At 54.4% G+C, this 15,487-nt stretch overlaps 1 protein-coding gene across 2 annotated transcripts in view; it reads left to right on the plus strand.

Annotated features, from left to right (window-relative positions):
* Window positions 1–15,487, plus strand: part of LOC133353550 (RNA binding protein fox-1 homolog 3-like) — a 185,716-nt gene that overhangs the window by 151,741 nt on the left and 18,488 nt on the right. For both annotated transcript variants that reach the window (XM_061569870.1, XM_061569871.1), the window contains exons 8-9: window positions 10,668–10,809; window positions 14,652–14,691. In XM_061569870.1, coding sequence (XP_061425854.1) covers window positions 10,668–10,809; window positions 14,652–14,691 — 182 coding nt within the window. The remainder of the gene's footprint in view (window positions 1–10,667; window positions 10,810–14,651; window positions 14,692–15,487) is intronic.

Consider the following 15,487-nt stretch of genomic DNA (forward strand, 5'->3'; position numbering starts at 1 on the left):
GGGGAAGGACACCAAACTAAACACAAAAAGCAGTTGTCAAGAAAATGCGTTTTCAATCTCGATTTTAAAATGCATCGCTCCGGTGGATTCCTAACATCGGAAGGGAAGAGCGTTCCAGACGGCCGCAGAAGCGCATCTGAAAGCGCCGCGCGATGCGGTGACCGCCGTTTTTGTTCGATGGTAGCCACAAGCCACTGCGAGGATGACTGGAGTTTGCGGGATGGTTTATGGTTAGAGCGAATACCAGTGTCTGGTTAGCTAGTATAGTTAAAGCTAATACCAGTAGCTAGTGAACTACCAGGGCTAGTTAGCGAGTGTGGATATGACTGGAGTTAATTCCGATGTCTAGTTAGCTAGTGTGAATATGTCTAGGGCTAATGCCAGTGTTGAGTTAGCTAGTATAGTTAGAGCGAATACCAGTGGCTAGTGAACTAGTGTGGCTATGGCTAGGGCTAATGCCAGTGTTTAGTTAGCTAGTTTGACTATGGCTAATGACAGCATCTAGTTAGATAGTGTGGTTAGATCTCGGGCTAATGACAGTGGCTCGTTGGCCACTGCGACTATGGCTCGGGATAGATACGAGTGGTTACTGAGCTAGTGTCGCTATGGCTGGGTTAGTGCCAATGTCTAGTTATCCGTTATGTGTAGGCTTACTGTCATCATCATCATCGACAGCCATGGTCGCCTGGTCCGTGAGCCACCGTGGAGAGGCGGGTGCCGTTGTTGTTGTTGTTTTGGTTGGTTGTTGTTGTTTATTGTTGTTTATTGTTTGTTTTTGTTGTTGTTGTTGTCGTCGCGGATGCGAGCGGCTCTCGTCGTTCATTACAAACTCCCGGGGAAAGACAGCTCCCTCCTTGTCCCATCTCACGAGGTCGCCTCGCTCCACTCACATCCTCAATGTTATTATAATCTCGTCGTCGCTACATACCCCCCACCCCCCCCCCCCCCGTTCTCGTGGAGATGCTGCGGTGGTGGCGGCAGCTGCAGCAGCAGCGAGGGTTGGTGGTTCACCGCACGCGAATGTTGCAACGAGAAGGCGGCCTTATAACAATGGCTTGCAAAACAAAGTGCCGACTAATCTCCGTCGGTCCCTGCTGTGTGGGGATAGCGTGTTGCCCCCTCTCCGAGTGCTCCGGGCTCTTCCCACGTGGGTGAACTCTCATTCTAGATTTGAAGCTTTCGCGACTGCAAGGATTCATACTCTTAGGTTTTTTCGGTAAAGTCACGTAGGTAAAAATAAATAATAAAAATAATTATTATCTCATTATATACACACACACACAGAGGAACGCCGAGCTTGGGCAATTGCTCCTAGCGCCGGGTCACTGCCATAATGCCGCTGCTGCTGCTGCCTTCCAGCTGCGTCTGTGGTCCACCGGCGGTTGCGAGAGGCGATCTGTACAATAGGACGACACCGCGGATGCAACTCAACCCCCGGCGTCGCTTCGCGGTGGTCGTCATTCGTTAGTTCGCGACTCTGTGAGCCGCGGGCACCGACGAGGGACGCTACCACAGCGGTGCCGTGGTATTGCACCGCGCGCTGAACTTCTTTCGCACCGTGCATAGCCACCGGTGGTCATAATCGGTGGCGCGGGAGGAAGGGCACTGAACTAAATACACACACACACAAAGCGGTTGTATAGAAATTAGTTTTCAAATCAAGATTTAAAAGTTCATAGCTCCAGTTGGCTTCCGAGTATCGGGATTGTGCAAGCGCGCTGGACTTACAATCCAGAAGTCGCCGGTTCAATTCCATCTCCCTGGGTAGAACAGCAGTGTAATCGATTGGTAGGTCGTCTTGCGTGGTGGGGGGCGGGGGGAAATGTGGGTACTCTCACTTCTCTCCGAGGTGCACTGGCCAGCGTGGAAGAGTAGGCCAAGTACCCCCTTCCGCAGAAGTGTTCCCCGGGGGGCTCCCTCGGCTCTTCCGCCAGCAGCGGCGCGAGTGAGCGAGCTGTTGCAGGGCTGCGCCTTTAACGCCGTTCGCTTCCTTACTTAGTTGTGACCCTAACGCGGCGTGGCGAGTGACATTGAGGGTCGAAGTTCGCTGGTCCATTCGGCCAGGGGTCTTGACCCCCACGTGGTTAGGGGTGGTGGGGGGGGGGGGGTTGAGTCTCCAAGGGCGGGTGGTGGGGGGGGGGGGTTTGAGAACCCGCGGGTGTCGGTGATGGGCAGGGGGAAGGATAGGGGGGGGGGGTGAGACCCCAGTAGGGGCAGGAGGAGAGGGAGGTGGTTGAGACCTCTGGGGAGGGTTGAGACCCCGGGGGAGGAGGGGAATGTGGGGGGGTTAGACTCCGGGAGGGAGAGTTGAGATCCCGGGGGGGAGGGGGAAGGGAAGGGGGGGGGTTAGACCCCGGGAGGGAGAGTTGAGACCCCGGGGGGGGGGGGGGGGTAGGGGAAGGGGGGGGGTTAGACCCCAGCGGGGGGGGGGGGGTGCTGAGACCCGGGCTGTGTTCGCGGCAAAGTCACGCCGTTGTCATCACTCGCGTTGACAGTGAAGGGCGCGTCCTACTCGATCACGCGCAGGCAAAGACAAAGATCCCCCGTGTAGCTGCCCTTTAACAAACTGTTGGGGCGGGGGGGCAAGTGCTTTTTGCGAGCACCTATTATAAGTCGGGCGCGGCGCGTGAGAGCGTTGGGTGTGGCTCGCACTACGGAGCACAAAGCGGGATGGAGTGGCCAGAAACACGCACAGCCGTCTTTGTCTTCCTCCCTGTTCCCGTGGGTGATCCACGTCGGGAAATATCCCAGTTTCCACACTCAGCACGCCCCCCTCCCCCCTCCTCCATTCTCCCTCTGCAAGCCCATCTTTGCATCCCCTTTGAAATGTTAAATCCATTCCAAATCCGAGCGTCTGAAGCGGACGCGTGTGTGTGTGTGTCTGTTTGAGTCCTCGTGGGGAGCGGTGGTGCAGCGGTTAGCGCGCTGCGCTACGGACCCGGCGACCCGAGTTCAGTTCTCGCTCAGGGCCAACGCCAGTGACGATTCATATGAACCGCTCCTGGGTTTCCCCTAGGTTGACTCAGCCTCAAATGAGTACCTGGTTCGGTGGTGCAAATATCGCCATTGGGGAGACAAAAGCGGTCGGGCGTGGTGTTGGCCACCCACCCCCTCGTGTGCCGTGCCGGCCTTCATAGGTGCCCGCTAACAGCACTTGCCCCAACAGTATGTTCAGACTATACGGGGGATCTTTGTCTTTATGTGAATGGGAAGCTCAAGTGTAGTGGTTAAGCGCTCTGCGTTGTAGACCCAGCGCCCTGAATTATATTGCCGGCCACGGCTACCATCAGTGGCGGAAAATCTGAACCGGTCCCTGACCTTCCATAGGTCAGCTTAGCCCTAAATTAGTTGCTGCTACGGTGTGTAAGCATCGACGCCGAGGGACACGAAGTCGTCCGGGAGTGGTGCTGTCCCCACTCTACGCCTTGGTGCTTCATAAGGGCGTCATAGGTGCTCATGACTTTTTTTCAAGAGGGTCCTGACAAAGTTTTTGCAGTAGGTGGGGGGGGGGGATGATTGCCGTTCAGAGTTCACATATTGGCAAAATTGCACCATAACACCGGCACACAACGAACCTACTCACGCGAACGGAATCTTTGACGTACCACCGCGCAGCAGACGGCACACAATCGAGTTACACACACGTGGGTTCCATATGCACGCACACCTCTGACCAAAGACAAAGATACCCACGTGTAGCCTTCACACGACTGTTATGGCAAGTGCACATCGCACCAGGTACTCATTTAAGTTTGGGACGACCTAGGGGAGACTCAAGACCGGTTAAAATATTCGCATACCTGTCAACGCATGCAGTTTACCCCGTATTCTTGTACAGGAAATTGAGTTGTCGGATCCATACGGCGTACAGCCGTTTCAAGACGAGCAAAAACTATTTTTGTATTGTCTATTTGTTTGTGTTTTTCCCTTGTGATGGGACTTTGTAGGTTGAACGTTGAGATTTATAAGGGATCACGGGGTGACCAATAAGGTCTGAATTTGTCTGTAATAAGGTCGGGACTGGTGAGGGGTTGACAGGGATGTAATCGCCACCACCACCGTTGTTAGTCGTGAGCGGGAATGGAACTCGAGTCGTCAGGTTCGTGGCGCAGTGCGCTAACCGACGCACGACCGATACCCGTGCAACGCGAATTCTATGCGCACACACACGCACACACACACACGCACACACACGCGCGCACACACACACGCGCACACACACACACACGCGCGCACACACACGCGCGCAAACACACGCGCACACACACGCGCCCACACGCGCCCACACACACGCGCACACACACACGCACACACACACGCACACACACGCGCACACACACACACGCGCACACACACTCACATACACGCGCACGCACACACAAGCGCAGACACTCACAGACCGCGCATTGCTGAAATAGAAAGCGGAGGGCGCTGGAGAAATTAGGACCTCCGTCTCTGTGATATGATTTGCCGGGGCAATTCGTGCAATTGCCTTGTTTGCTCGTAAGACGTGCACGCACGCGTACACTTACACAATCGCAGTGACACGTAGACACACACATGCACGCGTTCACACACACACACATTTGGATAAAGATCCCCCGGATAGCCGTTAACAGACTGTTGGGGCAAGGGTTGTTAGCGAGCACCTATGAAGGCCAGAACGGCGCACGAGGGGGTGGGTGCCCAGCACCACGCCCGGCCGCCTTTGCCTCCCCAGTGGCGATATTTACACACCGCACCAGGTACTCATTTGAGGCTGAGTCGACCTAGAGGAGGCCCAGTACCGGTCCAGATAATCGCCACTGATTTTGTCCGTGAGCGGGAATCGAACTCGGGTGGCTAGCTTCGTAGCGCAGCGCTCTAACCGCTACACTACAGCTCCTCACACACACACACACATCGACTCACACACACGCACACATCGACTCACACACACACACATCGACTCACACACACATCGACTCACACACACACACATCGACTCACACACACACATCGACTCACACACACACACATCGACAAACACACACACACATCGACTCACACACACACACACATCGACACACACACACATCGACTCTCACACACACACACACATCGACACACACACACACATCGACACACACACACACACACATCGACACACACACACACATCAACACACACACACACATCGACACACATACACACATCAACACACACACACACATCGACTCACACACACACACACATCGACACACACACATCAACACACACACACATCGACTCACACACACACATACACACATCGACACACACACACATCGACACACACACACACACATCGACTCACACACACACACAGACACACACACACACATCGACACACACACACACGCGCGCGCGCGGGGAGCCCCGCGCGGGTGGTGGGGGGGGGCGGCCCGTCGAAGCGCGCCCCGTTGTCAGTCCGATCACGTCGTGAGCGCCTCACGCTAAGCGAGTTAAATCCGTGGGCGAGCAGCGGCAGCAGCAGCGGCGGCGGCGGCGGCGGCGGCGTCAGCGGTTTGCGCGGACCCCACGCGGCGAGCCCTGGGTCCCTCCCCGCGTGTCGCCCACGCATCGCGCGCGCCGCCGCTCACGTAATCCCCGAGACACAAAGCGCTGGCGTCAGCAGACGAGGCGAGGGAGATCAACGCTCGCCACCCCCGTCCCCCCCGTCTCTCTCTAGCTCGCTCGCTATCTGTGTCCCTCTCGTCCGCTCCAGATAGGCGCCGAAGATTTCTACACCACCGCCGCCGCATCCCCACCGCCACGGCCACCTATCACTGCAACCACCCACCAACAACCATCACGACCTCCACCCATCACTTGGATCGAATGGGATACATCCACCCCCCACCCACCTCGCTCCACATTCTGCACTCACCTAACACCGTCGCCACTCACCACCACCAGCTATCTCGACAACCAGCGCTCATCACTACCACCATCACCACCATCACCTCCGCCCATGACTGCAATCACCACCGTCACCACCACCCATCACCACCAGCAATGCATTTTTATACTGCACTATGCGCCAATCTTCATGACGCTACGCCATCACCAACCCCGCACTGAACCTAAGCGGTGAAATATGGTCAAAGGACCTCCACAACCCAAACAGCTTGGTCAGTCCTTCATGCAGCAGTCGGTTGATAATAGGGCCGGACACACACATGCCTGGTGCTGCATTGTTAATACCAGCACAAAGGCGGCAGGTCGATGGTTCCGGCCACACCACTCCTTGGTGCACCCACTCGTATATAATCTATACCCCCCAAGCTATCCGCACTTGCCCCAACAGCCTGTGGAGGCTATGCCAGCAATATTTGTCTTTGCCTATAGCTACGTTCGCTCGCTCCAGCCAGCGTAATCTTGAGCCAGAGCTGGGCTGCCGTGATGTCTCGTGATGGAGCTCACAGCCACCACCTCCTCCTCCTCCTTCCTCGCCGATAGCCACAGTTTGTGGCGATGGTTCGGGGATGTCCGAGGAAAGGGGGGGGGGCAGTTGGGGGGGGAGGGGTTGTGGTGGTCTGTGTGGGGCAATGATTAAGGTCACGGTTGACGTAAGTGGCCAAGACGTTTCCATCTCGCATTCGTTGCGACGCTGATGTAATTGCTAGGCCCGGCCCCAGCAGAGCCGAGTGGAGACCAGGCATAGGATGGAAGACCGGGGAGACCGGGGCAGACGGAGCCAGGAATAGACGCGCAGGTTCATGTGAGACCCACGCACGCGGCTGTCTCGCGCTTTGGGACGCAAAGGGCCAGTGGACCACGCAGATATTTGCGAGGTGGGCCGGAGACGGTCGCACCAGCGGCGAGTGTGTCCGTGAACCCGTCTGTGTGGACGTAAAGAAAGTGTCCACGTCTTCGGCGATGGGGATATTAGCGCACCGTGCAACGAGCCCCGGCCACCGCCCGAGATCGATTCCCAGCTACGGCAGACATCAGTGGCCAGTGAAATCTGAACCGGCCCTGGCCACTCTCTGCCATTCACCAAGCTCGCGTGGACGAGTAGGCCAAACACCTTCTAAGAAGGACTCTCTCGCGCTATCTCAAGCGAGGCTATTTTTTTCCGCCAGCGGTCGAGCATTTGCAGGGCTGCGCCTATGCCACCGTTCGTTATCTTAGTCATAGGTGAGGGAGGGCTACGAGGTGGAGGAGGAAGTGAGCTCCAAATTCCACATCGGCGATCGCCCGGGGCGCTGTCAACTCCAGGCCGAGTTATGGCCCCGTGGCTCCATTCATACTGCGGGTGGCGGGGCGAGGGGGAGCCTGTGGGTTCCTGCCCCCCCCCCCTTCTCTCCCCATCGCCCTGCCGGGACCCAGGACCCGCATCTTGTTGAAGGTCGGCAGTAAATCTGGAGAAGGTGTGAGTTGGGTTTCGTGTAAATTGGGAGTCGTTATGGGGCCTAAATCTTCATAAAAAAAAAAAACTACCACTGTGACTTTCTACACTTTCCTTATTTTATGTTTTATTTTCTTCTGGTCAGCCTAAAAAAATAATAATAATAACCCTAATAGTGGGAGGAGGGGGTGAGGAATAATGAATGGGCGTTGTGTTATTTCCTCCGCTTAACGCTGCCAGAATGTGAGTGCTGTCGATGCGCCAATAATACGAGTCGACGCTGGCCAAATCATCGCCTAATGCGCCACCAAAAAACGCGCGCCGCTAAATCCCGACCCGGGTTTGGAGAAGGGGGGGGGCCGTGTCTGGCAGAGAGAGCCTAATGATGGTTGCCACCAGTGCGCACACGCCGTTGAGTTCTGCCCAGTAGAGAGGTGCTCGCTAACCGCATCCTGTCCGCCTTGAAAGTAGCCCTCGCTCGCTGCATTTGCCCCAACGACATAGGAGGATGCACGTTGAGTGATCTTTGTGCTGCGTGCATAATGTGTGTGTGAGTGTGAGAATGAGCCGGTGAGTGGGTGTTAGTGTGTGTGAGTGTGTGTGTGAGTCGACTCAGCCTTAAATGAGTACCTGGTGCGGTGTGTAAACATCGCCACTAGGGAGACAAAGGCGGTCGGGCGTGGTGCTGGCCACCCACCCCCTCGTGTACCGTTCCGGCCTTCATAGGTGCTCGCTAACAGCACTTGCCCTTACAGTCTGTTCAGGCTATACGGGGGATCTTTGTCTTTGTGTGTGAGTGTGTGAGTGTGTGTGTGAGTGTGTGAGTGAGTGTGTGAGTGTGTGAGTGAATGTGTGTGTGAGTGAGTGTGTGTGAGTGTGTGTGTGAGTTTGTGTGAGTGTATGAGTGAGTGTGTGTGTGAGTTTGTGTGAGTGTGTGTGAGAATGAGCCGGTGAGTGGGTGTTAGTGTGTGTGAGTGTGTGTTTGAGTGTGTGAGTGTGTGTGTGAGTGTGTGTGAGTGTGTGAGTGTGTGTGTGAGTGTGTGTGAGTGTGTGAGTGTGTGTGAGTGTGAGAGAGAGAATGAGCCGGTGAGTGGGTGTTAGTGTGTGTTCGTGTGGGGGAGTGGTAGTGTAGCGGTGAGCGCTGCGCTCCACTACTAACCCAGCCACCGATTCCCGCTCACGGCCAACACCAGTGACGATTATGTGAACCGGTCCTGGGTCTCTCCCCTCGGTCGACTCAATCTCAAATGAGTACCTGGTGTGTTGCGTAAACATCAGCGCTGGGGAGACAAAGGCGGTCGGACGTGGTGTTGGCCAGTACCCCCTCGTGTGTCGTTCCGACCTTCATAGGTGCTCGCTAACAGCACTTGCCCCAACACTCTGCGAAGGCTATACGGGGGATCTTTATCTTTGCGTCTGTGTATACGTGCTGGGCTAGCAAGCACTCGCCTCAACAGCCTGTTAAAGGCTACATGGGGGAGTTTCACTTGTGTGTGGGGGGGGGGGGCAGATGTGTGCGGGTGGGCGTGTAACTGGCTGACCCCCCCCCCCCACTCACCCCCCCCCACCCTCCCCCCAGCCCCACCTCGTGCCCCCCCCCCCTCCAGCCCCCCGACCCACTCGCTGAACGCATTTGACCTGATCGACGCGCACTCCGTTTCCATGGGAAACCAACTCGACTCTTCCCGAGTACCCTCGACTACGCGAGATGATGGACGACTCGAGTTGGTCAACAACAACAACAACAACACGGGGAATGCGTGTGTGGTGTGTGGTGGTGGGGGGGGCGAGATGGTGGGGGGTGAGTGGAGGGGGGGGTGCACTTATCGTTGCTTGTGTTCTGTGCGCCATGGAGACGGGGGTCGTGAGGCTACGTGGAGGACCCTGGCTTCTATCGCAGCATACCACCTCGCTCTCTCTCTACCTCTTCCGTGCTGCAAGGGGTAGAGAGAGCCACACTGAGCCGTAGGACTCTTTTCTCAGGAGGGTTCTGAAGCTACATTGTTTTTCATTTGCAAGATATTTTTCCGCCAATTAACGACGAGTGTGTGTTTATTTTACCACGTGGAATGAAACCGGAGCACCAATTGCAAACCCACGCCACGCGCGAGGGCACAACGCTGTATCCCCCGTACAGATAAAAACAGATGGCGATTAGTCCACTTGCTGCTCTGCCTTTTCTACCGGCGAGCCAGGGGCACGGCTCCTGCTCGATGCTCACGGGAAGTAAGTGGGAGTTTCGCAACATTCGCCCGGTGATCCACACCAATCCTCGCTGCTATTTCCACAGTGCTGGCAGTCACGTGCAGTAGCAGACGCGCCACCGTCGCCCGCCTCTGAGCAGCAGAGACCAGTCCAGGGCTGGCCCACAAGGGCAGCGGTCCGGGCAAATACCCGGTGGGCCGGTCCGTATGGGTAAATTGTAAATGTGATCAGAGTAAAAAAAAAAAATCCTTTTTTTGTATATTAAATATATTGGAATATTGTTTGCAAATTTTTTGTTATTGTAATATTTTATTACATATCATGTGTACGCTTCATTGCTCTCAGTTGGCATCAAGTCTCCATATTCGGCAGCCGCAAAGATTCTTCATCACCGGCCCATTTCGTTGTTCTGGACCCAACCCAAACGGGCGACTGAGATGGCGCGACAATTAGGGCCCCCGGCGTGTTCGCAAGACGCCTGGGACGATTTTAGGTCCCAGAGACTACGACTCCTCGATGCCTGTGCTGGGATTGACCTGGACGTTGGCTTCGGAGCGCCGGCGAGTGCCGGGGGGGGGTCACCCACGTGCCCCCCGCGCCGTAGTGGAGGTCGCACGCGGACCACGCGAGGAATCACCTTGCGTTCCCCCGCGGTCACGTGAGGACGACTCGTGTACTTTCCACGCGTGGATGATGATGATGATGTTGATTATGATGATGATGAGTGCACCTCCGATTGTAGCACGGCTGGCGACGTACGGTGCGAAAGAAGTTCAACATACATACACACGGTGGTGGTGGTGATTGCATCCTCTCGACACTGCACGTGGTCTCGAAGTGCACCTTGCCTGACACAAGCGCCGTGGTGACGTCACCGCGACTGTTGTTGTTGATGATGATGATGATCACGATGATTATATCTGTGTGGTATAAGCATCACCACTGGGGAGACAAAGGCGTGTTGCTGGCCACCCGCCTCTTCGTGTGCCGCGACTGCCTTCACAGGTGCTCGCTAACAGCACTTGCCCCTACAGTCTGTTAAGGCTAAATGGGGGCTCTTTGTCTTTGTCTTTTGTGCGTGCGCGTGCAGCCGGGCTCCCGTACGCGGTCACGGCGGGGACGGCGGCTGCCGCCTACCGGGGCGCGCACGTGCGCGGGCGAGGACGGGGCGGCTTCTACAACACCCTGAGGGCCGCCACCCCCACAGCCACACTGCCACCCGCCTACGGGGGGTGCGTGCACACAATCACACGCACAATCACACGCACAATCACACACACAATCACACACACACTGAGACAATCACACACACAATCACACACACACTGAGACAATCACACACACAATCACACACACACTGAGACAATCATACACACACTCAAACACAATCTCACACACACACAATCATACACACAATCACACACACACTGAGACAATCATACACACACTCAAACACAATCTCACACACACACAATCACACACACAATCACACACACACTGAGACAATCATACACACACTCAAACACAATCACACACACACAATCACACACAATCACACACAATCACACACACAATCACACACACACTGAGACAATCATACACACACTCAAACACAATCTCACACACACACAATCATACACACAATCATACACACAATCACACACACAATAACTCAGACAATCACACACAATCATACACACAATCACACACACAATCACTCAGACAATCACACACAATCACACGCACAATCATACACACACAATCACACACACACAATCAAACACACACTCAGACAATCACACACAATCAAACACAATCAAACACACAATCAAACACAATCACGCACACACAATAACACACACAAACACAATCATACACAATAACGCACACACAATCAGCCACAATCACACACACAAGCAAACACACACACAATCATACACACAGACACAATCACAATAATACACACACAATCAGACGCAATCGCAAACACAATCACACACACAATAAGAAAGAATCACACGCACAATCAGACACAATCACACGCACATAATAAGACAATCACATGCACACACTATCAGACACAATCTCATACACAACAACAACCGCCATTCGTCCACTAAGTGGCGGTGACGTCACCACGCCGCTTGTGCCAGGCTATGTGCACGTTAAGGCCACGTGAAATGTCGAACGCCCGCTGGCAGGAGGTCACGGGGCAGACCCAAGTGCCATGGGTCCACTGACATATGACTGGCCGATGCACCACCTGTGCTCCGTACGGTATCAACTTGTTAGCGTTTAGCTGCTCGGAGCTCTGCTCGTTGTTGTGAGCGTCGCTCCTGTGCCCTCCGTTGTTGCTGGAGGGCGTCTGCCTCCAACCACCCAGTAGCGTCTTTCACGAGCCTCTTCCACAGTGACATATTTGACACCACTCTTACCGGTCATCAGCAAGTCCACTCAGCTCTGCACCACATTCGCCGATCTCTTCTCCAGCACATGCCACGCTCGTTTAGCCCCATCTATCCGGCCAAACAGAAGCTGCTTGGGCATGCTTTGGCTGGGTATGCAGGCTGCATAACCCAGCCAACGTAGACTTGCCTGCCAAATGAATTCAGCAATGGGAATGTGTCCAGATCTTTCAAGTGACCTTCTCACACAATATAGCCTAGTTAAACCGACGATGGATCATAGGCAGGCCAGCCTGATTGGCCTCAATGTTTGAAACCAGCGCAGATGTTCCTTTAGAGGGGTCCGTTGTATCTATACCAAATGGAAATCCCTCTCTATAGTCATGGAAAGCCTCTCGGACAATGCGCCAAATTTATATTCAATAATATCGGAGCCAAAGGCGCCTGGCTGTCTGATCCCAAAGTGATCAGAGAATGGCTCTGACTCCAGGCCACGCAGTTTACCCGGACCTGCCCACCATGATGAGAGTCCTGAATTATTGTGAGCAGAGAGTCAGAGACCCCCGAAAGCGCGAATAATAACCCACAGCCCAGACATATGCGTGCTATCACAGGCCTTGACGGGGTCAATGACGCAGAGATGTAGGCCCCGTTGAAATTCCCTACCCCTCTGCTGTAGCAAACTGACAAGATATGGCGCCTGTGTGGTTTCAGGCATCTGCCTGAAACCACATTGGGGCTCTGCAAGTCTTTCTTCTTGCAACACTTGAGGCACAGCAGCCCCATTAGGGTCATCCTCACACACACACCCGCACACAAGACAAAAATCCCCCGCATAGCCTTCACATATGTTTGGGGCAAGTGCTGTTAGCAAGCAACTATGAAGGTCGGCACGACCCACGTCAGGGGTTGGTTGGGTAGCACCACGCCCGACCGCCTTTGCCTCCCATCGCCAATTTGAGGCTGAGTCGACCTATAGGTAGACGCGGGACCAGCTCGGATAATTGTTACTGGCGTGGGCCGCGAGCGGCAAATCGTGCTCGGGTCGCCGGGTTTGCAGCGTAAGGCGGCGTCAATCCGCCGCACTGCTGCTCCCCGCAACTCACACGTCCGCGTGACGCACCCACCACGGCACTCGGGATCACGGAGGAGGCCCGGCGTTTAAGGCCACGGCGATGCGCGCCGTGTGATGTAGCAATCCGCATGTCAGACATCAGCCGCAACTCGCGCACCAACAACATGACTCGACACGAAATGCTTAAACAAGCTGGAGGGGAGGAGCGGGGGCTAAAAAAATAATAATATTTTTTTGTCGGGAAATAAGCAATTTGGGGCACTGGGGGAATGGAAAAATGGAAAATCCAACCGAGATGCGTGGCTGGGAGATTTTCCAGGAACTGTATAAAAACAGACGGGAGCCCTGGGGGCGTGCGGGGAGGCTGGAGGGGGGCGATCCGGAGACGGAGGAGCTCAGTAAGGAGCTGTCACGATGCCGCCCGCGTTAAGACGTAGAGATGAGCCCTAATGACGGCGACTGCGTTACTCGCGGTGTCACCCTCCTCCTTCCCGTCTCCCTGCGTCCCATCTCACTCCCTCCCAGCTCCCTTCATTCCCTTCCCCCCCATCTCCCTTCGTCTCACTCTCCCTCCCCTCTCCCTGACTTCTCCCTCCCACCCATCTTCCCCCATCCCACACTCCCACCGCCCTCCCACGCCATGAGTTAGCACGAAGACAAAAATACCCCGGATAGCCGTGACAGACGGTAGGGGCAAGTGCTGTTAGCGAGCACCTATGAAGGCTGGCACGGCACACGAGGGGGTGGGCGGCCAGCAACCACGCCCGGCCGCCTTTGTCTCGCTTGTGGGGATGTTTACACACCTCACCAGGTACACATTTCAGGCTGAGTCGACTTAGGGGAGGCCCAGGACGGGTTCAGATAATCGTCACTGGTGTTGGCCGTGAGCGGGAATCGAACTCGGGTCACCGGGTTTTTTTAGTGCAGCGCGCTAACCGCTACACGGGGCAAAGAGACAAAGACAAAGATCCCCCGTGTAGCCTGTAACAAACTGTTGGGGCAAGTGCTGTTAGCGAGCACCTATGAATGCCAGAAATGCACACGAGGGGTGGGTGGCCAGCACCACGCCAAGCCCAAGTGGCGATGTTGTATACTTCAATGAAATTGAACTAATTGTTATTTCTCTATTTCCTTTTGATTATCTTAATTTTTCCATTAATTCATAATCGTTATTCTCATGATCTCATTGTTACTTTTATTTATTTTGCAATTATTCATTTTTATTTTACTTATTTACTATATTTCCCACATCATTATCTCGTGATTATTATTTATCTCCACCATTATCATCATTACCATCATCATTACATCATTATCACTCTTACCATCATCATTTCTCTCATCATGATTATTACTCTCATCATAATGATTGTTATTCTCATCATCACCATCATTACTGTCATTATCACCACCATCGTTGTTATCACCATCATTATCGCCACCACCATCATTTATCTCACCACCACCATTATTTATTATTATAATTATCATTGTTATCTATATTATTACGACTACTACTACTACCGTGGGACTCCACGTGGCTCTCTGCGCCACCACCACCATCACCACCGCTGCCGCCCACGCCGCCGCACAGAGTTGTGTACCAGGACGCGTTCTACGGCGCCGATCTCTTCGTGAGTACCCACGTCCCCCCGAGTCACCTGCATCTCACCGAGGACCCACGTCACACTGAGAACCCGCGTCCCACCGAGTACTCGCGTCTCAGGCTTGCTCGAGTCAATCAACCAATCAATGCTCTCTCTCTTTGCACCGTGGAGATCGCAGTTCTCATAGGAAAACACAAGTCGACATGATCGTGATAATAATTTATACGCGGGCTTAGCTTCTCGGATTCCTACCAGGTCTGGGCGCTTTCCGGGGTGATTCTGGACATAGGCGCGTGGTCATTCGGGACGGACACGATTAGACGGCGACCAGCAGAGCAACAATTGGAACGCGGCAGCACAGCAAGTGGGTGGGTTAGCGGGCAGGTGGGTCAGAGTTAGATGGCATCCCTTAAGATTCTGGGCTCAAATCCAGACAGCGGATTGCAATTAAAACCCGGGTTTCTCAAGCATTGTGACGGCGATGGTCTCAGCCCGGTCACCAATGACCTCACGAAAACATATTAAAACAACAACAAAAAAACCCGTCTCTATTAATGTGGCCCTACAGCTTCATTGATTCGGCGAAATCCCTCGTGTGGTAGGTTTATGCAGCGAGTCCCGCAGGCGAGCAAAACACTCGTTGGACCATCGTGGGAAAAAAAAGAGTATTGAGACTCAGTGAGGCTCTCCGGATTTTGTTTTGTTTAACCCCACGTCTTGCTTCGCGCAGAAGAGAGACGTCCGTCTCACCGGGCCTTCGCCCCGGTAATAAATCAAGGTTTTGGATTAATCGATGGACTGATTGATAGACTGATTGACGGGT

The sequence above is a fragment of the Lethenteron reissneri genome, chromosome 44 (assembly GCF_015708825.2).
Source record: "Lethenteron reissneri isolate LAM-NWPU_2019-01 chromosome 44, ASM1570882v1, whole genome shotgun sequence".
Taxonomy (NCBI): Eukaryota; Metazoa; Chordata; class Hyperoartia; order Petromyzontiformes; family Petromyzontidae; genus Lethenteron; species Lethenteron reissneri.